This window comes from Diceros bicornis, chromosome 18, assembly GCF_020826845.1.
Source record: "Diceros bicornis minor isolate mBicDic1 chromosome 18, mDicBic1.mat.cur, whole genome shotgun sequence".
Lineage (NCBI taxonomy): Eukaryota > Metazoa > Chordata > Mammalia > Perissodactyla > Rhinocerotidae > Diceros > Diceros bicornis.
In genome coordinates this window covers 29,754,593-29,780,621 of record NC_080757.1, presented here as the reverse complement: position 1 = coordinate 29,780,621, position 26,029 = coordinate 29,754,593, and the positions used below count along the sequence as shown (strand labels likewise).

At 54.3% G+C, this 26,029-nt stretch overlaps 1 protein-coding gene across 1 annotated transcript in view; it reads right to left on the bottom strand.

Annotated features, from left to right (window-relative positions):
• The window catches only part of CUEDC1 (CUE domain containing 1), a 77,036-nt gene that overhangs the window by 12,070 nt on the left and 38,937 nt on the right, over positions 1-26,029 (bottom strand). Inside the window, exons 2-3 of the mRNA XM_058560588.1 lie at positions 8,152-8,790; positions 3,808-3,935 (exon numbers count right to left, since the gene is read on the bottom strand). Of these exons, the coding sequence (XP_058416571.1) occupies positions 3,808-3,935; positions 8,152-8,478 (455 nt within the window). The 5' untranslated portion in view covers positions 8,479-8,790. The remainder of the gene's footprint in view (positions 1-3,807; positions 3,936-8,151; positions 8,791-26,029) is intronic.

Here is a 26,029-nt window from a genome sequence, read left to right as displayed (position 1 = left end):
CGGCACGCCTCGTCCACCCTCTCGCTGCACCGATGAGGGAATGGGCCCAGAAGAGCTTGCATCACAACCCGGGACTCTGATTGCTAGGCAGATTTCTCTCTACATCACACTGCTGCCTTCTGTCACTGCTGGAGGCTGCATTTTTCTCCAAGGGGCTGAGGGGCAGGGGAGAGGATATCCCATCTCTCCGGGACTTGCAGACCAGCACAGAGAAATCCTCTCCAGGGTCACCACCCTTCCTCAGGTTTCAGGGTCTTCATCCGGGACCTGGGCGCTGCACTCCAGCTTAACCACACCCAGAGCCACCCAGGAAATCTTTGCGGGGAGAGCCCCGGTATTGCATTTGCACTCTTCCAGCCGTTACTGAGAACCCAGGTGGGGAGTGGGACAAGGATGGGAAGGCCTGTCCTCAGCCAAGATCCCCTTGCTGCTGGGCTCGTGGTCCTGGAGGAGGGACAGGCCCAGCCCCACTTCCAGCCCCTCCCCCTGGCACCAGGCGGAGGCCAGGATGAGGTCAGCCCGCAGCTGCGAGAGCCAGGGGGGCCCTGAGCCCAGGCGGCCCAGGCAACTCCATTGTGGTTGGAAAGGAATGTCAGAAATGAGCTGAGAGGCAAATAAAAAACTTCCAAAGCTGTAATTTCAACGGAAAAACAGCAGGTGGCCCATGTGGAGGGGTGCCTCTGGGTTTCAGAGAGAGTCTTTCATTCAGGAGATAGAGGGAAGGACGGGCTGGGGAAGGGTAAGGAGAGAGAAGGCTGGGGAGGTTCTCCCTGCCCAGAGCCTCTGCCCCTGGATCCCAAAACTGGAACTTCATGCCCCATCAGACCCCCAGGTTTACCCATGGAACATCAGACCCCAGAAGGATTTCAGAGACAAACCTTCCAGGCAGGGTTTTTGGTAAAGACTGGACACTGAGGTCCAAATGGGGTCAGGCCCTGTCTCAGGGCACACAGATCGTCCAGGCAAAACCTGGGCCCAGGGACCCTGGTACTCCAGGCACGCTCCCCTGGGATCACTCTGCCTCTCTGTGTCCCAGCAGGGCAAGCTCCCAAACTCTGCCCGTCTGCAGTCTCACAGGCACCCCAGTGACTGGAGGTGGCAGAAGGTACCAGGACATTTCTCCCTCAAGCTCCCACTCAAATCTGATCTTCCCCAGTAGCCAGAGGAGATTCTAAAACACTAACCTGGTCACGTCACTCTCCAGCTTAACCCCGCTGGCTGCAGCATAAGGTGAAACTCCTTGGAGGACCCACAAGGCCGCTCGTGATCTACTCGCCTCTCTAGCCTCACCCAGCCATTCCATACTTCCTGGAGTTCCCCAGATGGTCCTCTCTTTCCTGCGTCTAGGCCTTTGCACGTGCTGTTTCCTTTACCTGGAACACCCTCCTGCTTCACTGGGTCACAGCTTGGACATCAGTTCCTCTAGGCTGCCTTCCCAGTGTCTATGCCTCCCAGACTCTGATCTCCTTGGAGGCTCCTTGGTATTCAACCCAATGAGTACAAGGTCTTTGTATTCATCTTTGCATCACACACATGGTTCAGCACCTGCATATTGCAGGTAACTTAATAAATGCTGGAAATAATGTCCTGGATGGAGAGACTGACAGAGGCCCTGGAAGTGGCCTGCGGTGGATCTGGGCCTAGCAGGGCCATCCTGGGGCAAAGGGGCACGTGCTCAGAGGCTGGCCCTGCCTCTTCTGAACACTGGCCTCTGAGGGAAGCCTCACCACCACTGGTCTCAATGTTCGATGTTAGAGCTGACCTCCGGGGCCAGCCAAGCAGCCAGGGGGTGGGACAGAGCAGTAAACCACTGATGGTAGGTCTGGGCCATACCTGGCACCATGCTAAGTGCTCCACACACAACATCTCATTCAGTCCTCCCAACAGTGCTGAGGCAGGGATTAGTATTCCCATTTCACAGATGAGGCAAACGAAGCTCAAAGACATTTAGTAGTGAGCCAAAGGCCACACAGCAAAGGCACCTAAAGAATCAGAAGTTAGGCAGCTGAAGGAAGGGGGTAGGGAGAGACTGACTCACAACTCCAGTTCTCTTCCCTGCATCGACCCCCAGCCCAGCAAAGCCTTCCTTTCTGGGTCAGGCGCCTGAACCTCAGGCAAGGGCCATAACTCGTCCAAAGACACAGGGTGTGAACGAGGCCTCCTGAGCCTGGGTCTAGGACTGAGGCCACCTTGCCCCCAACCGGGGCTGCCATCACTGGGCTGCACTGCCCTCGCCCTCAGCCCTCCCCCATCCACAGCAGCTGAACACCCAGCCAGAAGAGGGGAGGGAGGATGTGGCCAGCATACCCACGCCAGGTTTACACTGAGATTCTGTCTCTTACGGCCTCAGTTTTCCCTCCTGAAAAATAGGCAGAACTACTCTGCCTAAAAGAAATTGAGGTTTTTACAAAAATATCTTGGGATATTAAAAAAACGGTCAAAGGAAAATCATTTAGCCCTGGGCTCTGTGACCCATCCCAGCTGCAAGTCCTGCCAAGGCCTCCCCGAGACTCACCCAATAACTCCCTGCCCCCACTATTACCATTACAGCCTCCTGGTGCCACTTGTGATAAAGGAAGGACCCCAGTTCTGCTCCTCCCCCACTTCCCCCCATAACTTTCTAGGCCTCCATCAGCTCCCTGAGCTGCAAGTAGAGACTTTTCTTCTTAAGGAGGCGACAGGACACAGCAGTGAAGAGCACTGGCTTTGGAGTCACAATGACCTGGGTATAAATCCCAGCTCTGTAGTCTTGGAGAAGATATGAGACCTTTCTGAGGTTCAGTTTCCTCATCTGTAAAGTGGGGATGATCACAGTGCCTCCCTCACAAGTCATTAGATGATCGGGATGTGATGGTGTAGATGCAGACCCTCATACGTTTCTGGCATTGGAAGGTGCTTTGTAAATGGTAGCTGTTATTATTACCCACCCCTGGGTGATAACAGCATTCTCCACTGCTCCTCTCTGGGGCTCCCAAGATCCCCAGAAGGGAGGATCCACTGGAACAAGTCCCCTGTCCCACCATTTCCCCCACCCCTCACCACCCCCGGCCTGAGACATTCTAAGGAACAGTGGCTCGAGGACAAAGAGGCACCCGGGCTCCTCAGCCCCACCACAAACAGGGAGGACAGAAAAACTAGCCCCTCGGAGACCCATGGGATCCGGCTGGCAACCAGCTTCATTTTAAACTTCCAAATTACAGAGTCCTTCACCTGGAAGAAGTCTCCAGGGACCTAGCAGTGTATTCCCCTTCCTCCAGTTATCCAACTATTCCAGAAAAAGAGACTTGCTCTCATTGCTTAAAAATCCCCACAGCATCCCTAGACCAGGGATGGCAAATAGATATCCATTCCATCAGTTACTGATGACTGTTTGGGAGTGCTGTGTTGAGGAGGAGTCTGAGGTTGTCTCGAGTCAGCAGGAAAGAGCACAGTAGTCAGTTAGCACTGTCTGCCATGGGCTCGGGAGGGGAAGCGTCAGTACACATTCCATGAGTTCGTCATTCCCACTCTGCATCTCCCTTAACATAAGCTCCCAGAAAGCAGAGGCTGGGCCTTCTTGAATTGTGTCCTGTTAGGTGTTCAGCACCTAGCCTAGAGTGGGAATTGTGTGCAATTTACTCTTGCAATCCTTACATTTTGAAAGTTCTCCTTGGTATCTAGCTAAAATGTCTCTTGCTGCAACGGAAGCCTTCTCGGTGTAATAATATACTGAGGGGTCCAGCCAGGTTTCCCACTGTGTTTGTACTCAACCCAAGCCCGGATCCCCTTCCCCACTGCCCTGTGCTCTGAGAGGGGGTGGATTCTCACCGGGGAGGTGGTGTCGGGGGGGCCAGCGGGTAAGGCCTGTCAAACATGTGCATGTGGTAGGCCGGCGGGGAGTACACAGGTGGGGGCTCTTCATCGGAGCTATCAGGTTCCAAAGTCCTTTCCAAGATCTATAGCAGAGACAATAAAGAAAGAAATATTAACAATCTTTCCATAATTTCAGTAACATTCAGACAAAATCAAGCGTGGACAAGGAGGTGTGGTGGTGCGGGAACTCTGCGCTGCTGCTGGGAGTGTAAATTGATACAACCACCACTGTGCAAAAACGGTCTTGGCTTTGTATGCTAAAGCTAAATGCACGGCTACCTCTGACCCTATGATTCCAACACACGCAACAGACATGAAAGCACATGTCCCTAAAAGAATGTTTGGAGCAGCATTATCCATCCAAGTGAGGTTCCAAAACAAGCAAAACAAAGCATAGCGATGGAAGTCGGAGCCGTGTGACCTCTGCGGGGACGGGGATGCTGAGGGGGGCACAAGGGGTCTCTAGGCTCTGTTGATGCTGTTTCTTGACCTGGGTGCTGGTGAAACTTCACTGAGCTGCACACTTGTGATGCGTGTACTCTTCTGCACACGTGTTATTTCTGATAAATAACTTGAACATCATTCACACCCTCTCTCAAAGTACTTTCACATGGATTATTTCACCTTAACCTCAAACAACTTGGCAAGAGAGGATATGGATCGTTACCCCCATTTTACAGATGAGGAAACTGAGGCCCAGGCTGACTAAGTGACACGGCAAAAGCCACACACTGTTTTTAGAATTGAGTCTTCAACTTGGACATGGTCTCGCAGCAAGGGTCCCTCCTTCAGGCAGGAGGCCTGCACACCCAGATTGGATCCTCAGGGCGGACAGTGGCAGGGGAATGCCCAGGATGCCTGTGCTCCCTCCTAGACTCCTCTCTTCATCCAGAAGCCAGAAGGAGGGGCAGGAAGAGGCCAAGGCTGGGCAAAGGCTGGGGTTCCTGCTACACAGACTGACCTGGACCCTTCCTCAGAGGACCACAGAGGAGTCTAGGGCAGAAGGCAGCCATCAACCAGGAGATCCGAGGTCACACACACCCCAACCAGCCTACATCTTAGCCTCCTGCTCCCCTCTCCTCTCCTCCCCAGCTCTGTTTCCACCTCCTCCAAGACCAAAGAACATGGGAAGGGCTCAGAGGCTGTCAGTCGGCCCCAAAGTCCCCAGGCCCCATGTTTTAACTCCAAGTGAGTTTGCAGAAGTCATTGCTAACCTGCTTCTGCTTCTGCCTCTGCAAGCCTGGGATGGGCCGGGCTGCACTGGCACATCTCTGCCCTGGGCCCAGCCACGCCCAGGTACCCGGAGTCTTGCAGGGACACTATGGCAGGTGGGCAGGCGGGGGAGTGAGCACACAAATGAGGGCACACAGGCTCTTGCATGCGTGCGCATACATACACACACACACACACTGCCACACTCTGTGTACACACAGCCAGCCTGACCTAAGGAGGCCTCCCGCCCTGGAATGCACTAACGTTCTTTCCTTTGAGGAGGAAAGTATTTAAACAGATGCTTTTGCAGAAAAAGAAGAATGTAGCTGCTTTGCAGGCCACTGCTCTGTTTACCCCAAATTTCCACAAGAAGAAAAAAAAGAGAACTCAAGATAAGCTCCACTCCTGTTCACTGGCGAACCTCCGGGGCCTGGCATGGGACAGCTGGGAGGGACAGGGTTCTAGGCTGGGGCCTGAGGTCAACTACTGGAGGCTGAGCCTCTCCTCCCTCAGTAGCTGGCCTGGCCCGTCCCCACTGAGGTTGGTCTGAGTGAGTTGGAGGGGAGAGCTCGGTAGGAATTGTTTCCAGAAGGAAGCTGCTTGGGGTTCCCTACATCTGTGGCCTGTAGCAGTCGGCCCCCCAGACTCAAGGAAATCAGGCCTCCGAGGCCGCCCCAGGAAGCACCCCCCCTCGGCGGCTCCTGTTTCTCAGTGCCGCCTCCTTGGGCTGCAAGAACCAGACGTTCATCAGAGGCTCCTGGTGCAGAATGAGGAAACGCCAAGGGGCCAGGCGGCGGGCCAGGCATGCTCTGGAAAGGCTGAGCCTGAGTCTCCAGGGAGAGTAACCCCAGCCGTGCTTCTGGCCTCCCCCAGCCTCTCTCCCCCCAGCTCCACCAGCCACAATGAGGTTGCGCTTCTGGCTCTAAAGGTGCTAAAGTTTTCGGCTCTGCAGCCTCCTGGCTTAACTCAGTGTGGGTGATGGATGCCTGCCAGGTGCTCCGGGGGCCGGAGTCCGGGCCATTTATCTGACAGGAGATATTTCTCCGTGGCAAGGATACCCCTCGGGCCAGCCCACCATCCATCAGCCCCCAGAGAGGGGGCCTTTTCCAGTCAGCAGTTATTGTCATCCCAGCTGCTGCTCATAAATTTTCTGGAGCACTTTCCGCTGGCTCAGGCACTGCCTGCCGATGGGCCCAGGCAGAGCTCCAAAGGTGGGGGGTGGGGAACCAGCCAAGGAGGGGGGCCGGGAAGGGGCTCAATCTGGAGAGCAAGATTCTTAGGGAAACAGAAGCACACACAGCGCAGGCCCGTGTAGTGGATGGTGAAGGCTTGCGGACGTTCACAGGCTGTGGGTGCCGTGGACAAAGGAGGAAATATTATCTTACCTGCCAGACTGTCAGAACAAATGAGACTGTAGAGGGGGTCAGAGTTCGCAGAGAACTTTCCTTCCAGCTCACACTTAATGTATGTATCTGCAAACACACACACACACACACACACACACACACCCGCTCCTTTTCATAAAGAGGATCTGGTTTTTCCAAAACTCTCTCCACTGGCTAATCCAGGCAGATCACAGAAGTGGTCTCCCAGGAAAAAGGACTAAAGAAAGCTGTGCCAAGGCAGCAGCAACATTTATTCATTCAACAAACACTCCCTGAGTGCCTGCTATGTGCCAGGACTGTCCTGGGTGCTGCAAGTGACACAGGGATGAGTCAGATGTCACTCCCACAGAGCTGCTCCCCCAGCTGGAGAGAGAAAGCCCAGACAGCACCCACTAAGGGAGGAAGAGCAAGTGGGCTTGGACCTGTAGGCTGACCCTGACGGATGGAGAGTGGCTGCCTGCAGGGCTGTGTCAAGAAGGACTCTGAGGCCACATCTGGGTCTAGGTTTTCTCACTGTCAACGGGGGTAATAATAATGCTGCCTCGCAAAGTCCGCGAGGGTTAGAAAGAGATGATACATCTAAAGCATACAGGATGGTGCCTGGCATAGGCTGGGACTCAGTGAAGAGGAGAGTTAAATCCCATCCACTGGGTCCGTCTGTCTTGTCCATGGCTGCACGTCCCAGATGCCCCTGCAGGCAGTGACCCTCTCACTGAAAGATGTGTCCCTTCTGCACCCAGCACTGCAGGTCCTGCAGAGACTAGGGGGCCAAATGTGTGCTGAACTCTTAGATGGGCCGAAGAGGACGGGCCATGCCCAGCAGGTGGGCCTGGATGCAGTGTGGGGGGGTGGTTCCCTTCTCCCCTAGCCACTTCTCTGGAGAAAGGAGAGAACTGCTCAGGTCTCGCTCACTACCGCCTCCATCATGCCGCAGCCAGAGGAATTTAACTAGCGAGTCTGACAGTCTCTCCTCTTCCGAGGCTCCCTGTGCCCTAGGGATACAGCTCCACCCTTTATGAGCAGCAGGGCCTTGTCAACCTCCCGGTCCCTGCTCACTCTAGGATCCTGACAGATGCTCCTGCCGCCAGTTCCCTAACCACTCATGCTCTATTTCACCTCTGAGCCTTTGCACATGCTGTTCCCTCTGCTTGTACACCCTTCCCTTCATTCTTCACTCTTCCTTTGAGTCTCAGCCTAGCCATCTCTGCTGCTGCCATTTCTCCATCATAGCTCTTAGCACTCAGGACTGTCATTGCCTGACACTTGCCTCTAGTCCGCACTGGACTGTGGGCTCTGTGTGGGCAGAAACTGTGTCTGTCTTGGCCAAAGTGGACACCCAGAGGTTCAAGAGGAGCCTTTCTTGGAAAATACAGAGTAGAGGGCTCCAGCCTGGAACTGGGATTCAGTATGCTGGGGTGAGGCCCAGGTGTCTACATTTTTAACAAGCTCCTTGATTCCAATGACCCCTGACCTAGAGTCTAGTACTGTGCCTGGCACACCACCGAGTAGGTGCTCAGTGTTTGTTGAATGACTGCATGATTTCTGCCCACAAAATAAGGCCACTGACTGACTTGGGTACGGTTTCTCTGGGGGAAATAAGGCTGCTTACTAGTTAGAATCCAGGCAAGGGTACAACCCAAGTTCTCTAAGAGGTTCAAATAGTGGTTGGAGCTCCTGGTGAATCATTGGGCGGCGCCCCTACCTCCGCGGGGATGCTGTCCTCCGAGTCGGAGCTGTCCTCGTAGACGCCGCCGCCCCCGGCCTCCAGGTTCATCTGCAGCAGCTGGTCGATGGTGGCGTCCACGGCGCCGCTGTTGGCGCGCAGCACGCACTCGATGATGTCGTAATCCATGTCGGGGAACATGGTCTTGAAGTCGTCCATGGCCTGGTTGAACTCGAGGCGGCGCACCTGGCGGGCGGGCCGGCTGTTGTTGAGCTCCTGCGAGGCGGCCGCGGCGCTGCCCTCGGCCCCGCGCGCCCCGCCGCCCCCGCCGCCGCCGCTGCTGCTCCGGCGGAACAGGCTGGTCATCCTGCCGAGCCGCTGCGGGAAAATGCTTCCAGCCGCGCCGAGCCCCCTGCCCCGGGCCCGGTCCCTGCGCCGGCGCCGCTCGCTCGGCCGGTTGGGTCGGGAAGCTCACTCCCGCGCCTCCCCCTGGGCGGCCAGGCGGGAACCGCACGGGCGGGGTCCCCGGCTCAGGAGACTAGGGCGCGGGGCCACCGGCGGCCCGAGGGGAGCGGTCCTCGCGGGGCGGCGGCATCCGGGCCTGGGCCGTGTGGGGCTGCTCTGCTGGTCATCCACACCCCCGGGGCATCCTGGGGCCGGCTCCACGGACGGTCCCACCTGAAACCGAGGGAAACACAGTCAGGGGCGCAGCGCAACGAACTTGAGCTCGGCGTGGTGGCCAAGGGAATTAGGGCCACCCCTGCCGCGGGAGAACTCGGCTTTCTGCTTCTCTCCAGCTGCAGCCACAGTTCTCTCCTAACACAGGAGAGCTAGGAGTCAGCAAAGGCTTACTCTGTGCCAGGCACCATCCTAAGTGTTCTGTGTGGGCTGACTCATGACACCACGATGAGGTAGGTGCTAGTATCTCCATTATGCAGATGGGAAAACTGAGGCTTAGGCGCTGAGGAAGAGGAGGCGGGAATTGAACCCAGGACTATGGCCCCTGAGCCACTGGTCTCAATCACTACACACTACCAAGGACCCCTGAGGACCTGATTGGGGCAGAAGGGGCTCTGTATAGGCCATGTACTGCCCCTCTGGTCTCCATCCCCATCCAGTCCCTGCTTTCCTCATCTCCCCATATCACAGTTCCCAACATCATGGTCCCACCATCATGGCGTCCAATGTGTGCAGAGCTCCACAAAATCTGCGACAGAAAGCTTGCCCCCCAGTCAGAATTAGGCATGTAAATCATCACCAAGGTCGCATTTCTGTTAGTGCAGTCAAGTGAGAGTTGAATGTGACTAAAAACATCAAGTGCTGACTTTCTCATGCTTATCCCAAGATTTACAGTCATTTTGCTAATTGTAGGAAAGTGGCAGCTTTATTTTAAGGCACTGTCCCATCAAAGGGTATTCTTAAGTCTGATGAAACAGGTGCAAACCTGTTTTCCCTTTTCTAGAACTTGGGGTCATAATATTAACAGCTGATGTGGAAACACTGGTGTGTGCAAATCAACGGGAGGATCTTCCTTGCCATGATCTCAACAGTCAAATAACCGATGATGTAAGGAAGACAAGACAAGCTGGGTGCGGAAGATGCAGCGGAAGCACCAGCCCTTACCTGGGGCCAGAAGAGCCATCGCTACCACGGATTCCCTTTGTCTCTTTAGGATAGCCCCCTCACAGGTCAAATGGGACTTCATAACTGTCCCTCAGGGCCTTCCAGTGCCACCATGCTGAGTTCTTATCTCCTTCAAACCTCCACCTCCTTAGAGGGACGTGGAAATGGTCCAGGGCTCCTGTTCGGGGCTTGCTGGGTGGCTGTCGGCCTAGTCCCAGGGAGGCGGGCTCTCTTCAAGAACAGGAAACTAGAAGCACATGGGCCCCAGACAGCCTCTGGACACTGATGTTACAGGACTATAATCTCCTCCCACCCCCAGAGAAAATCTGTTAACACTCTGGTGTATCTACATCTAGGTGCTTTTCCTATGCATATACTACCACACGGAGGAATTTATTTTACTGAAATGTGATCAAACCATAAATTCTATTATGCAATTTGTTTTTCCACATAATAATTTATTGTAGCCGTCTTCTCATGTCAGAATATATAGCTCTACTTCATCGTTTTTAATGCCCTAGTAGTATTCTTTTGACTGGGTGAAGTACGATTTACTATCTAACCTCCTCCACCCATCTCTTCCCAGATGAGCAAGTCACAGCCCAGAGAGGCCAAAGCCGTTTCACAAGGAGACAGAGAAGGGTGACCTCAAATGATCAGTCTAAGAATTTTGTTATGAGAATGAACATGGGAAGGTAGCCAAGTATGACATGGCCTCCCACAGCCGGCTTTAAGACACCCAACTCCCCACCCCCACAGCTCCCACCACTCCTGACACACTGGAAGGTTGGAGAGGATGCTACTTGACCCTGCCAAAACGCCCTCCAAGGTGGGGCTCCACCCTGGCAGCTGCCTTTGTGCTGGGTTCTGGAGACCTGCCCTGAGGCCTCTAACGAGACCTCAGGGCCCAGAGGCCCCAGAAGCCAGTGCCCTGGGCTGCCATCTGCTGTCCTGGTGTCACCAAACGCAGGGGTCAGTGCCTTGTGCTAACCTGGAGTCAAGCCGCCTTCTCCCTGCCCCTGGAGTAATTTAGTAAGAAAGATTGAGGGACCTGGCTCCCACTTTGCCAAGGGCAGTCCCTTGGAGAAAGAAGCCAGGACCCCATCCACCCCTGGCAGAGGAAGAAGGAAGATGATGGGGCTGTCATTTTCCCCATTAACAGCCCTTTTTATGGCTCCATCAGGCTCTGGGCCTCTCTGAGTGTTGGGAAGCCCCTGAGAGGCACTCTCGCACTCCTGCCATTTACAGTAAGTGCACTGGTTCAGACCCAGGCGGCAATTCCTGCTCTGCCACACTCAGCAGGGGGACCTCGTACAAGTCTCCTCTCCCCGCTGTGCCCAATGCCCTCACATATACGTATGGGACTTCGATGAGAATTAAACAAGATAATCTTCATCACTGTGCCTAGAACATGGTTAGCAGCATGACTGTTGTTGCCCCAGCCCCAGAAGGCTGGCCAAGGGCCAGGAGCAGTTGGTATACTGGCCAGGCTGCTACCTGCAGTGGATGGGGCGGGGGATTCTAGGAGATGCTTCCCCAGCATCTGGATGTCAACCCCTGGAATTCCTTCAGCCCTCTGGAAGGAGATACTGATCCTTGCAGCCCCAGGGGAGGCCTGTCTGGCCTGGGCAGCTGGAGACATCACAGCTCAAGCAGCCTCTTCCATTTTCTAGGTGCAAAGCCTTGAAAAATAGCATTTTGTGTGTGTGCCGTGACATGTAAACGGCTGACAACTCTGAGGCAGCCCCACACCCTGTTCCGCATTACAGATGAAGAGATGAGACCCAAGATGAGGAGGGAGTTGCCCAAGGATACAGAGCCCATGGTGGCAACGTCTAGACTTTTCCATCAAAGGGCGGTTCTGTGGATGAGGAGAAACAGTGATGGGAAAAGCAGGGAAACAGGATTTGATGTACAGAAATACCATTTTCACAGGACTCTGCAAGGACTCAGACTCCTAAAAGCCAGGCTGCCTATAATTAGCACCAGGTGGGGCTGTGGGGGCCCCCACTTCTCAGAGGACCGTCGCCCTCCCCCCTTGCTAAGCTCAGGTGCAGAGTCTGTGGCCAGGGCTGAGGTGTGGCTAGCGTGGCTGGGAGCAGGGAGAAAGACTGTCCTCAGGGTCAGAGTCAGCCGTGCCAGGCTGCCTTTGCAACCAGCACAGCTCAAATGAAAAGCAATTTAAAACACGTGAAAGAATTAAGGCAGGCGACTTAGGTTTATGAGCTTGTGCCAGGCGCTTTCACGTTGAACCTTTATTACAACTCCAGAGATAGATGTTATCGTCTCCCTTTTATAGCTGTGGAAACCAGTTCAGAGAAGTTAGGTAACTTGCGCAAAGTTACACAGCCAATATGTAGAGAGGCCAGAATTAAGAAACCACTTCCTAAGAGGCAAAAATGCCAAGTCAGGCTTACAGGGCTGGGAGCCAAGGAGCCTCAGAAATGCAGCCACGTGTGCCCCAGGCTCAGGAGGCTGGGTACGGACTGACTCACTTGCCCTCAGAGGAAATATGACCCAGACAGCACTGGGGAGAGAGGGAAAGAAGGGTGTCTGTTGGCTCTGCCCCATAGCTGACTCTGTGACCTTGGGGAAACCACTCCACCTCTCTGAACCCCAGCTGCTGGGCGCTGGCAGGGAAACAGAGGGAAATAACCCCTGGCAGCCTTCTGAAAAAGGAAGAGAATCAAACCCACTCAGCCCATTAGATGTCTTGGAAGCCTACTCAAAGGCTCTCCTGAACTCACGGTGTGAGCAACCTGGAGATTCGGAAGAGAACCCCACACCTGTCCTCCCCCAGGTCCCAGGGAGCCAGGCCTTCCACCTCCCCAGAAAGGAATCTGGGCCTGGCAGGGGCGGCGAATGGCCAACCTTCACTCCAAGCGTGAGCAGACAGCCAAGGTCTGAATCACTGTCGGCCTGGCCCAGGAGGTGGGCATGCTGCCCGAGTGCTGTTCTCTTGACCTTGTCCAAGGTCATCCCAGCCAGTCTCCTGCGGGGCCAGTGGGGCCCACATGGGGGATGTGAGAGCCCAGGAGCCAGAGTCCTGGTTCCCATTCTGACTGGGCCAAGTGAGGCTGTGTGACTTGGAGAAGTTATCTCACTTCTCTGAACCTCAGCTTCCTCTTTTGTCCAAACAGGGATAATACCTACCTGGAAGGGGTGTTGTGCTAGAACTTACGTGGGCACCTGGGGCATAGTAAGCACCCAATGAGACAGGTTGGCATGGCCTCGGGCACAGGCCTTGGCCCTTTTCTTGGGCTACACTCATGCCCGGAGGGATCTTAGCCAGTCCCACGGCTTTAAATGCCATCAACACAACCAATACTGGCTCCCAAGTTTCCCGACCCCCTGAGGTCTCCTGGGAATACGCCCTTCAGCTCCACACTTGCACATCCGACCTGCTGCCTCCACTTGGACGTCCAGTAGCAGCTCCAACATAGTGGGTCATCCGACTTTGTGGTTCCATCCAACCCCAACCTGCTTCTCCTTGCCTTCTCTACCTCCGTTAATGGCAACTCCAAGTGGCTCAGGCCAACACTTGGGAGCCGTCCTGAGTGCTCCCATTCTCTTACACCCCACGCCCCACCACAGCAAATCCAGTCTCCTCTATCTTCAAACTGATTCCAGAATCTGGCCGTTCCTCCCCACCTCCACTGCTACCCCCGTGCCTGTCTCCCACCTCCCTCATTGTCTCCCTTGAGACTACTTATCATGATGGGCATGTTGTTCCTCCGCTCCAAACCCCCAATGGCACTCTGTGTCCTCAAAACACAACCCAGAGCCTTACTGTGGTGCACCAGGCTCCATATGGTCCTGCCGGTGCCACCTCTCTAACTTTGCTGTCAAACCATGCACACACACAGACCCTCATTCTCTTCCCCCCCTCACTCTCTCCAGCCACCCCGGATCCTTGCTCGTCCGCTCACAAGCCACACTTGCGCCCATCTAGGGGCCTCTGGAGTTATTCTTTCCACCACCTGCCATGTTCTTCTCCCAAATACCTACACAGCTCCCTCCCTCCCTTCCTCCTGGTCCCTACTCAAGCATCACCTTATCAGAGAGGCAACACCACACACCCCTCTGCCAGTGTTCCCTGACCCTTGACCCTGCGTTGTTTTCCTCATGAAACAGACCAGCTGAGAGATTATGTATTTAATTGTCATTGGCCATCTTCCCCACTAGAATATAAGCTCCATGCAGACGAGGTCCTTGCTTGATTCGCTGTGGTGCCCCCGGGCCTAAAACAGTGCCTGGTGCTGTCCACAGGCGGTTGTCAGGTGGATAAGTACGGAGGGAGGGAAAGGAGCGGGAACACAATAACTATGCATTGTCTTCCGCTGCCTCCCTCCTCCGGCTCACGGCATTGGTGGGGGGTGCTTTTTAGTTTCTCCTCTGTGTTCTCATTCAGTCCTCACAACGACCTATCATTACCCAGGGCCATGCATTACTATCCCACTCCACAGGCCAAGCGACCAAGGCCAAGGCAGTCAGTGACATGGTTAAGGTCCCATGAGCCATCTGCTGCCTGGCCTCAGGGCCTCCTCCTGGCACACAAGGTCGATGGCAGGCTGGTCCCCTTTCCAAGCCAGCGTCAGCTCTAGGGGGCAGGAGGTCTTGACCCTCTCCAAGATCTGACTTGACCTTCCACGGCCCCCTGGGAGGACCAGGACCCGACTCTGAAAGGTGGGGTTAGAACAGCAGGCCTCAGGAGAAGGTGTGGGGCTGGGAGGCCAGAGGTTCCAGTTGCCAGCACTTTCCTGCCCCTCCTTCCCTGGGTCACTCTTCTGAAAGAGCGTGGGACTGCCCCAGGCCAGCTCTGTCCCGGCACACCCCTGGCTCCCTCCTCTGACAGTCTCAGAGGGACAAGGGACGGACCCGAACTTGTGATCCATCTGTGATTGCCGTGATCCTGCAGAGGGACTTGCAGTCCCTTTTTGCCTAAGATCTGGGCCCAGCCCAGTGGCACCGCCATGCCAGGCCACTAGGTGGTGTCCCAGGGCTCAAGCCCTGGCTGCTCCCAGAGAAAGGGTAAACAGCAGCTTCTCTCCCAGAACCCAAGAATGAGCCCCACCCCCACTCTCTGACTGACTAAAAGGGAGAGAAACCACCCAACCGCCCCAGAGGTCGTAGAATCCAAGGCTCGAAGAGTTTCAACATAACTGATTGCTGAGGTGGGAAATACGAGGCACACATGCCAGCACTTTCTATTCTGTGTCCTTGGCAGACATCACTAATCCATCCAGGTATTATGGTGCTATGGAGCCCACACAACCTCAGAACCCTTTTCAACGCAGTGCTCTGGGCAAGCCACTACCAAGTGATTAGAATTGGCAAGCAAGACACGACCTGCTTGCCAGCCCTTTCATTTCCTGGAGGAGGAGACGAGGCCCAGGCTCCCTTTGTCTCATCAGGAATCCAGGCTGCAAAAGCCACTGGGGCCAGAAGGTCATATGACCCCTGGGACGCTGGTGTAACCATGGCTAAGTCCTGGGGAAACCTCAAGTGGGTAATGGCAGTGTTAATGGAGAAGGCCGGGCAGCTGCATCCTTGTTCAATTGTCACCTCAGACGCAATGGCGGTGGGGCACAGGGAAGTCTGCCTGGGCTTCTTGGCTTCTGAGCTGCAGGGGCCCCAAAAAGGGGAGAAAGGAAGGGGGACAACGACAGAGAGAGGCTCTCAGGGTCTGAGTGAGTGTGTGCGTGTGTATGAGCGTGTAAGTGCGTGCGTATGTGTGTGAGCGTCCAGCGGGAGGAGGCGGGTGCAGCCCTCACAGAGGCGCCTTGTCCTCCTGCCCCTGCACAGGCTTGTTTCCTTCCCAAGCTATTAATGTCGCTGCAGCTTCAAAAGCCGGTGACCTTTAAATGCGAGCCTCCTGCTCCTGCCCAAGGCGCGGAAACGGCTTAATGGAAACTCCAATGGCCACAGCTGCTGGGCCTGCAGCAAAACCAGCCTCATTCCCGAGGCACCCGAGCTTCTGGGAAGCCACACCTGTGCCCGCCCCGAGTGGCCAACAAGGGCAAAGGACCCTCAGGCACAGCCGCTGGGGAAAGGAGGCCGGGCTGGACCAGAGGGGAGGAAGAGGAGGAGAGAGGGAGAGGCAGACTCAGTTCTGCCATGCCCTGCTGTGTGATATTGGGTTGGCACTCACCTCTGGGCCACCCGCCATCATTTAGTTCAATGTAAGGCTGGGGCATTCGCCCTCCCCTCCAAAAATCTTTAAAAAATCTGTAGAAGAAAAAAAAGAGAAAAAAGACATTTTCTTGCCTAATTTTTCTCTCTCTTGCCTCAACTTCTGCGGACAGGTCTGTCGCTAATGAGGGTTGTAGGGCAGGACTAGGGTAAGAGATTTCAAAGGAACTTAATAAGGTCCCTCCCCCATGGAAGGATTGGTCCCGAGCCTCAGTCCTAAGGATGGCATAGTTCGTCTCTGCTCCTGAGGCCCAAATATCAGGCTTGGGTGTCGTAAAGGGCGTCATCAAGAAGCCAACCCTGCCTTCCAGCTGAAAAGATCTAGGATGAAGCTCCTCAGGCATGAGCAACATGTCATTTGTTTGGCTCATCTTGGTAGGATAATGGAAATATAGTAATAATGATAATAACACTCCCTGCTTCTTCATGTGTCAACCACTGTTCCAAGTGCCTTATGCCTGTTAACTCTTTTCATCCTCTCTGTAGCCCTAGGAAGTACATATTACCAATGCTAGTTCCACTTTATAGACAGAAAAATGAGGCACAGAAGAATCGAGTGACTTGTTCAAGGTCACACAGCTAAGAGGCCAAGCTGAAATGTGAGCCCAGGAGGTCTGATTCCAGATTCAACATCACTCACACACATCAGGCTTGACCACTGCTCGGTATTCCCCGGAGGTGAGCACAGAGCCAGGCACACAGCAAGAACTCAGTAATTATGAGTTGAATTGAGTCCTAAAGGGGCAGAGTTGCCCCTGGAGAGGCTGGGGGTGACTGGCGCTCTCCTGTCAGGGGAGCGAAGGAGGAGGAGTCTGCAAGCAAAGCCTCTTCCAGAAGGACACACAGAACCAGAACCAGTTTCCTTACAAAACCCTTTTCCCCACCTACCAAGGTTGTCAAGTTGCCTGAGCACCAACTGTTTTCCACCTCTACCTGAGCTGGTTGGGAACATTTCCATCACAATCCCTCTCTCCATCAACAAATGCCACCAGCTCAGGCAGGACAGTCAACCCAGGCGCCTGGGAGATCAAACCTCGGTGGATGGAGCAGTTGCTCTCCTCCTGCCCCACCCACAGGGGCCGCAGCCCTGGGGAGCCCCTCTGGGCTGCCAGGAAGCTGTGTGTACCTGGGACCAAGTGCAATGGCCCAGACTGGGAGGAGACCACTGGCAGTTCAGGTGCAGGGCCGGGGAAGCTGGGCTGGCTCCAGGCATGAGCTCACGCTGGCCCAGGTCCAGCTCCTTGGGAAAGAGGGGCCAGCTGCCCTTCCCTGGGCCTCTCCTTCAGGCAGTTAGGCTGAAGGCCCCTCCACAGGCGGGGACTGCATGGTCTAGACGACAACAGGAGACGTCTCTGGGCCCTGGGACAGGCAGTCAGTCAAAGCCGCCACATAATTTTGTATCCGAGCAGGCCCAGGGAATCCAGGCCAAGGAATCAAGATTAGGGAGGGGTGCTCAGGGTGAGCAGAGGAGGGTCCTGGGAACAGAAGTCCCAACTCCTGCCCCCTTTCGCCACACTAACACACACTTTGCCCCCACCCACTGATCCATGAATTCCACTTCTATGGAATTCATATAACATATATAATGAAACACTATACAACGGTAAACAAAAAGGAGGCATCTCTCTGTCTCTATATGCCCCAGACCTATTGCTAAGGGGAGCAACGCAAGGCATGAAGCAGTGAGCAGTCACTACACTAGAGAGCGTGATGGTATGAGTGTGTCTGTGTCTATGCAGAGGGAGAAAGAGCATTCTGTAGGATTCACAAGAAGCCGATAGTATAGGTTTCCTTGGGAGAATTGGGCCATAAGAGACAGATCAGGGAAATTTTTCCCTGTAAATCCTTGTATATCTTTTAAATTCATATTCATGTTCGTTTATTTAAAAATAAAATAAAAAAATAACCTACGAAGGATATCAAAGTGACAGCACTGCCGGTGATTTTTTATGGTGTTTTTGCATATGTATATTATCTACAAGGGACATGAATTACTTTTTAATAATAATTATAGCAAATATCTCTGAGCACTTACTCAGGCCGGGCCTTTCTAAGTACTTGGCATGCTTATCTCATCAAAGCCCCACAGGAAAGCAATTATTCTACCCAGTTTACAGATAAGGAAACTAAGGCTCAGAGAGTTTAAATAACTTACAGACGTAGGGTCACACAGCCAGTGACAGAGACAGAATTTGAATCCACACAAATTCTAGCTCTTAAGTCCACGCTCTTCTTAACCTCCACCTTATACTGTCTCTTTAATTTAAAAAAACAAACAAAAACTGAATGATGATAGAAAAAAATCGTAAGGAAAAAGCAAACCACAGAGCCTCCAGGGCTTTAAACCTTTGCAATCCTTAGATTCCCAACTCGTCCTTCCTGCCGCAACTATCCGGACAGATCTTCTCCAGTCCTGCAAACAGGCACTGCTCCTCCCAGGGGGCTGCCTCGAACCCTCCGATCAGGGACTGCCCACCTCCTGGCGGAGTTGCAGAAGAGAATGAAGGCCCGGTGGGCAAGGTCATGGCCGATGCCACAGCCATTTTGGAAGTCAGACCACGCACAGCCGTGGAGGGCCCACTGGGACAGAGCAGGGTCGGGTCTGGCCAGGAAGCTCCTCGTGGAGGGGAAACCACAAGTTGGTTTTTACTGGTACTGAGTCTGGGGCACGAGGCCGTAGAGGAGAGCAGTTAAGAGTGGGGCTTTCGCTCTGGGCCGGCCTCAGCTCACATTCTGATCCTGCTGCCTACAGGGTGAGTGGGACTTCTTTCAGCGAGTTTCCTCATCTGTAGAGTGGGATACCTGGACCTCCTCGGATGGGTCCCTGAGGGGGATTCATGTGATGGGCATGCACAGGCCCCGCACACACATGCTCTCAGTAGGGGGGGCAGCTGTTAGCAAGACTGTCATGGGCCATTCAGGCCCTAAGGCCACGGAGTTCTCAGGGGTTGAGTCTAGAGCCTGGCCAGAAGGGGCCTGGGGTTATGATCTTGTATCCAACCCTGAACGGGGAGAGTGTGCAGCACAAAGGCCTCCCCTCAGGGCCCTCCAGGACCTCAGGCCGGGGGGCTCTGGGGCCCACAGTGGACCAGAGAGCTGGGCCAACAGCCCTTTCCTGCCCACACGCTGCTCCCAGCTAAGCTTCCTGGGGTGGAGAAAGGACTGGACTGCCCTGGGTTGCCCAGGCCTCCCACTCATGCTGGGGGGCAGGTGAGGGGGCTGTAGGAGGTGGCCAGACAGGGGCCTGCCCTCTGGAGAGGGGCTGGAGGGACCCAAGGCAGCAGGAGCACAGCAGAGTGGCATTCTCAGAAGTGCCGCCTCAGGCAGCTTAGGAATGCAGGCCTGGGCTGGGGAGTAAGGCTTGGGGAGGGGGTGGTTGGCCCGTGCCTGAGCTTCAAAAGAGCAGGCGGCAGCTGCAGCTGGGAGGGCCATCGCCCCCCCTCATGCAGCCGGGACACATCAGAAATTCCACCCATGGAGAAGAGCCCAGCCCAGACAGCAGAAGAGATTGTTTAGAGCCGCTTACCAGGCCAGCTACTCCCCTCAACCATAGACTGCTCCCTCCTCCTCGCCTCCCCTTGCCCCTTCTCAGTCTGTGTAGCAGCAAAGCTCCCGTTCCACAGCCAGGGGCTCCCAGAGGCCAGCTGCCAAGTGTGCCCTCCCCACCTGAGGCCCTCACTCATCCATACTGCTTCGCCTCCACATACCCACACACCCTCTGGAGACGCCATGGCTAGGAAGGCAGGAAGAAACCTCATGTTCTCACTTCTAGAAGGTGCATGTGGCCAAAGGTCACAGAGCTCAGTGGTCGCAGAGCTGGGATTTCAACCCAGATCTGCCACTCCTGGGCCAGGACCCTCTCCCTGTGCAGGCACACACACCAGGACGCGCCAACACACAGCTCATGTGCCTACGTGTGCCAGACCCACCAGTGCACTCAAACCCATTCACTCAGTGCCACATGCTCCGCTCAGGCCCTCACAGCCATGGGACAGACACCTTCTTTAGACTTTTCCTGAACCCTCCCATCCAGGCCAGACACTCAGTCTGCTCCTCTCTTCACCCAACTCTGAAGCTGTGTTTTTAAAATTACAGCCACACTCTCCTACACACACGCTAATGTGCATCAACAGCACCCTCACCCTCCCCACAGCCCACCTGCAAGCAGTCCCTTCACTAGGCTGACGGCAGGGCCAGGTGAGGCCCCAGATCTCTCTCTCTCTTGCCCATCTGTGCCCAGAATGGTTTTTACAGCGTCTGGTGCAGTGACAGTGAGGTCGGGCCGCCCTGACTTGCAGCTAAACTGGCCAGAACGGGAAAGTGGCCCATACTGGCCAAGGCACCTGCTTCCTGGTTGCCCACAGGACCAGCTCCCTGAAGGGAGTGCAGGCAAGGGCCTCAGGCCAGCTGGGGCTGTAGCCCTGACCCTCAAATCTGACAGTCAGGGGAAGGGGGCAGGAATTCCTAGGGGTCCCATAACTAGCTTTCTTGGCCTCCAGGGGCCACAATCTCCACTTCCAGAAAATGGAGAGAAACATTCAGTATTCAGTCTGACCTTTCCCATCACTGAAACCTTCCAGGGATGCAAGGACATGCTTCTGGGTGGGTGATGGATCAGGGCCAGAGAAAGGCACCGCTGTGCTAGGTACAAACCATGATGACAACTCTGCAGAAGGAGGTGGCTGCATCCCAGTCCCAGTGCTGGGAGGACCTGTACACTTTCTTTAGCTACAGAACCAGAACCTGTTTCCTCAAATGAAATCCTCAGCAGAAGTCCATTCTATAAAGACATTAAGCGGGAGCCCCCACACCCCCAGCACAATCGGAGAGCCTGCCATTCACTGAGTGCCAGGCAAGGTGTTTCTCGTGCATCACGTCAGTCAATCCTCATGATAATCTAGTCCTGCAGGTTATTACCTTCTACCATTATCAGAGCCATTTAACAGATAGGGACACTGAGTCAACCACGTGTGACCTAGACGTTGTCCAGGGCCGTGCCACATCCAAACTGCATGGCCTTACAAGGCAGAGACCAGTGTGCCTGTCAAGTCTCCTGACACATCAGAGTTACTTGTAATGTGTTTTAAAGCCTGGGTTTAACCCCTCATGCTTTCATCTCCCAAGCTGTCTGCACCTCTGCCTGTTTCCTCCACTGCCCACCTCACATGGCTTTGGGAAGTGTGCACATGCTTTTCTATCAGTCTAAGAAGCAAATGCTCTGCACATTATAGCAATGTATCCCAGAGGGTGGTGGAGACCACCTTCATCAGACTCCCCTGAGGTGTCTCTAAGAACACATATTCTCCAGCCCACTATTAAATCAGAATCTCTGGGGTTGTGGCCTGGGAATCTGCATGTTAACAAGCTCCCCAGGACATTCTGATGCCCAGTAAAGTGTGAGGACCACTACCCTGCAGGGTGATGCAGTTGGATTCTGCTTTTAGCTCCATCAGCCATGCGATCTTAGGCAAGTCATTTTGCCTCCTGGACCTTCAGGTTCCCTTCTGAAAAATAGGCAGGGAAGACTAAATGATCTCTAAGACCCTTTCACCCCTGACATCCTCTGTGTCCGCCCTGAGTCCCCAGATGGTCCACAGGTGCATGAACCGAGATTCATGGACTGTTCAGTGCCTGCAGCAGCCAAGGTACACTGTAGGCACACATTCAAAAGAGTTCCTGTCTGGTTGACTTAGGGAGATCTGCAAAAATACCTTATCTCTGGCTCCAGGCCCTAAACAAATCGCTCTTGGATTATCCACCACCACCTCCCCATTCCCCCAAACATCTCTTTTCTTCATTCCAACCTGAGCCAACCAGAACTCTGTAAACATTGGGTCTGCACACCTGGGCTTAGTCAACAGTCATCAAACAAAGGCATTGCCAAATCACCTCACAAGCCCAAACCTGCACCCTCTCTGTCTCTACTGGGGAAGGAGCCAGCCTGGAGGTGTGGCCCCTGCACTCCCTTCCTCCTGTCACAGAATGGGCATGACAGGCAGGTCAGATAGAGGGTGTAACCAGAATGGCCCCAGTCTACAAATGGGTTGCAAGGTTATCCAGACTTAAGGGGTGTGACGCGATGGCATGGGGAGCACCCAGCAGTTGCTGGAACCTTCTAAAAGCAGCTAGACATTCCTCATGCCTTTGGCTCTTTGATGATCACCATTAAAACACAATGTATTCAGCTACTGCTCAAGCATTGCTTACTTGTGGCAATCATATGATTGACTCATCCTCAAGGTCTATGAATTCTTGACAGAGGAGTTGTGGGGTTATCAGACCCAGAGCCCACAGGTGAATTCAGAAGCCCACTACCTTTGCGTATGGTGAACCTGTGTGTGTGTGTGCAAAAGAACCAAAGAGGAAGGACGAACAGGAAAGGCAAAAACGAAAATCCAGCTTCCACAGTGGGAAACATCCGCGAATTGTAGCCAGGGCCTGCTGATCCTAGCCATTTACAAATCCTGAAATAGATCATTCTAACTTGGAGCATGCTGACTGCCCCAAATGGCTATGCTCTATGTGTGCACACACTTAACGGTTACCAGTGCTGGTGGGGGGTATGCATGAGTCCTTTCCACTCAGCCAGGCTCTAGGCGGGGTATGTACCCTACAGCTACCACCCTACAGGGGACTCACCCTGGCACTGTGCTGGCACTTTACCTACGTGGAATCTTCGCAACAATCCTACGAAGTAGGAAGTGTTATTTTGCAGAGGAGGAAACTGAGGCACAGAGGAATTACATAACTTGCCCGAGGTCCCACAGCCAGGAAGTGGCTGAGGCAGGATTCTCCCCCAAAGCCCACACTCCCAATCACTCACTGCACTGTCCCCCCACTTACAGTGGTGAGCCTCTGGCCTCTGCAAGGGGCAAAGAGGGAAACTAAGGCTCCAGAAGGGTTGGGAAGATGGGGTCAGCCTAGCAATGGTCCCACCTCCAGGATTCCTGGAGCAGGAAAGCAGTGGCTGCATGGAGGAGGCTGGGGAGCAGGGAGATGGAAGAGAACTGGGTGCACCCCAGCTCAGAGCCGAGCAGGCCAGTCCTGCCACATGCCTCTGCCACAGCAGTCCCAGGCCCAGAGGGGACTGTACCAGGCTCCCCCTCCCACCCCTAGCCAGGCCTCCCTGTCCAGGTCTGGGCTCTCCTAAGTTGTGTTTCCATCCCAACCACATCGGGCAGCAGCCAGAGTGAGTCAGGCTGGGCAGGAGGAAGTGGCCACATTTGAAAATCATTAACATGCAGAGCTGAGCTTGGGGCTTTTGTTCTTGAGCAAGGACGGTAGCATTTCACTTTCAGGAAGGAGCTAGGAGGGTGGGGCAGGCTCAGAATTGCACAAGCAAAGCACAGGCTCAGACATACACAGGTCCCACGTGGAAGTCTGCTCAGACAGGCCCCCTGTGGAAAAGCTCAAGCCAACCCACGGGTCCTCACGCACAGCAGGTCTACACAGAGAGAGGGCACAGGCCAACCCATCTCCATTGCTTTTTAAATCAGGGAAGGCTTCCAACAGGGGGTGAATGGAGCTTTGTGGTCAATCGACTTTCAAAGTCAGGGAAGGCAAGCAAATGAAGAAAGCAGAAAGGCAGCAGAGGGAGGGTGGGAACTCAGACCTCCGACCAAGACCACTCTGCGAGCCCCAGGTCCCAGAGAGGGACGACTCCCCCACGTCTGGCTGGGAGGGGCAGCCCTGGATCTGGGAAGATTGCCTTCCTGCACCTCCTTCTTCCCACAAGACAGCATCTCTCCTCCAACCATGCAGGTGTCACATTCCCCACCCCTCTGCCCCATGTCTCCCAGATACAAGGCAAGTACAGCAAACAGCCCTCACAGGCACCCCCAGCTGTCCCGAAACACCGTGTCCAGGGCAACTTTTCAGGGCTGCAGCTCCCCCTTGAAAGAGTCACATCTCAGCCACCAGCAGTGGTGGGAAAGGCTGTGAAGTGAATTAGTTAATTCTGGGGCAGGGAGAATGAAGGTTGGGGAGGTGAGAGGGAGGGAAGAGAAAGAAGTCAGTGGACAAGGAAAAATCTGCTTTTAAAAATGTAATACAGGGGGCTGGCCCCGTGGCTTAGTGGTTAAGTGTGTGCGCTCCACTACTGGTGGCCCGGGTTCGGATCCCGGGCGCGCGCTGACGCACCGCTCGTCCGGCCATGCTGAGACAGCGTCCCACATACAGCAACCAGCAGGATGTGCAACTACGACATACTGGGGCTTTGGGGAGAAAAAGGGAAAAATGGGAGGAGGATTGGCAATAGATGTTAGCTCAGGGCCGGTCTTCCTCAGCAGAAAGAGGAGGATTGGCATGGATGTTAGCTCAGGGCTGATCTTCCTCACACACACAAAAAAAATGTAATACAAACGATAAGAATAAAACAGGCTTTGAGCAAGCCCCATAAGCCCTTGGAACCAGGACTGCCCCAGATCCCAGGGATGGGCCCCCTGCTCCCCTCCCCTCCTTGCAGGGGTCAGTCAGAGGCTAAGGTTTTACCCTGCTCCCCTCCTGCACCTCATTAGAGCTTAACCTCCAGGACTTCAAGGAAATTGGTAGAAATGGGACCCTTGCCTTTTGTCAATTACAAAGTAAACAGCTCTTTGGGGGATGGCCCTCCTTTGGGGGTCCCCTCACACTCTCAAACAACCGCCTTGTTCCCACCCTCTCTCAGCCCCGCTGGCGGTGGCAGTGGGAAGTGGAAAGGCTCGCGGAGGGAAGCTGCCTGCTCAGGGTGTCCTGGGGGACGTCTGGCAGGGGCAGGCCACCCACCGGGTCCAACTCACCCCCCTGAGAGCCTCTGTGTTTGTAAAGGGCTTTCGGGGACAGGAAGCAATAAACAGAGTCAAGCCGCCAAGATGCAGGGGCTGATTATGCCGTTTATGGGTTTTCCGGGCCTCTTTGTGCTCAGGGCTCTGCAGAAGAAGGTGCTGGCGAGAGACGGGCTGCTCCTTGGCTTGAAAGATGGCCTTGTGCCAGGCCTGAGCTGGGTCTTTCCAAGTGTGTGAGGGGACTGCGTGCCTTGATGGCCTCACACGCACCTTCTCATAGCCCCAAAAAGAAACCCCACCCCATATTACCAGAGCCCAGACACACACACACACACTCTCTCTCCAGCCCACTGCTCACCTCTCTGCCCAGCTCTAAGTTCCTTATTTCCAAGGAGGCTGACTCCTGGCATTCCCAGAGGGGTGGGCATTCCTGGCCTGGGCTGCCTGCTAGCTAAGGCCAGGTGGGTGGCCCGCCTTCACAAAGAAGCTCACAGCTCAGCTTAGTTTAGCTACGCTGGCAGTGCAGAGCAACTTGAGAAAAGCAGAGACTGGTGTGGAAGGTGGTTCTGGGCTGCACGGCCTCCCCATGCCAAGCTCAGCTCCCATTCCCCAAACAGGCTGCAGTCTGGTGAGACGGGAGCCCACGTGGGCAAAGCTGGAAGCGCAGAGCGGTTTGTGAGAGCGAGAAAGGGGAAAGCTCCCACTGGACTCTCAGTACCCAGTAACCAATGAATAACACAAGGTACACCCACAAAATGGAAACGCATGAAGCCGAGCCCATCGGTGCCAACACCGAACGACATGAAACACCACCTTGCAGTACCACGTGCACATTCCACTATTTTTATTGAAGTGTCTGAGTGTATACTTGGATATGTGGATATGCGCAGGAAGATGTCTGAGTGGATACGCACCAAATACTAAGTAGCACTTATCTAAAAGGTAGGGTTGCATGAGGGGGATCTTTTGCTGTTTACTTCATGCCCCTCTGCATCCTTGGAAATATTTCAACAAACATGCATTATTTCTGTAGTTTAAAATTAAGAATTAAAAAAAATAATAAAGTGCATTGCTGGTGGGAATGTAAAATGGTACAGCTGCTGTGGAAAACAGTTGGTGGTTCCTTAAAAAGCTAAACACAGAATTACCATATGATCCAGTAATTCCATTCCTAGGCATATACCCAAAAGGATTGAAAGCAGAGATTCAAACAGATACTTGTACACCGATGTTTATAGGAACATTATTCAAAATAGCCCAAAGGTAGAAGCAACCCAAGTGCCCGTGAACAGATGAATGGATAAACAAAATGTAGTATATACATATGGAACAATGGAATA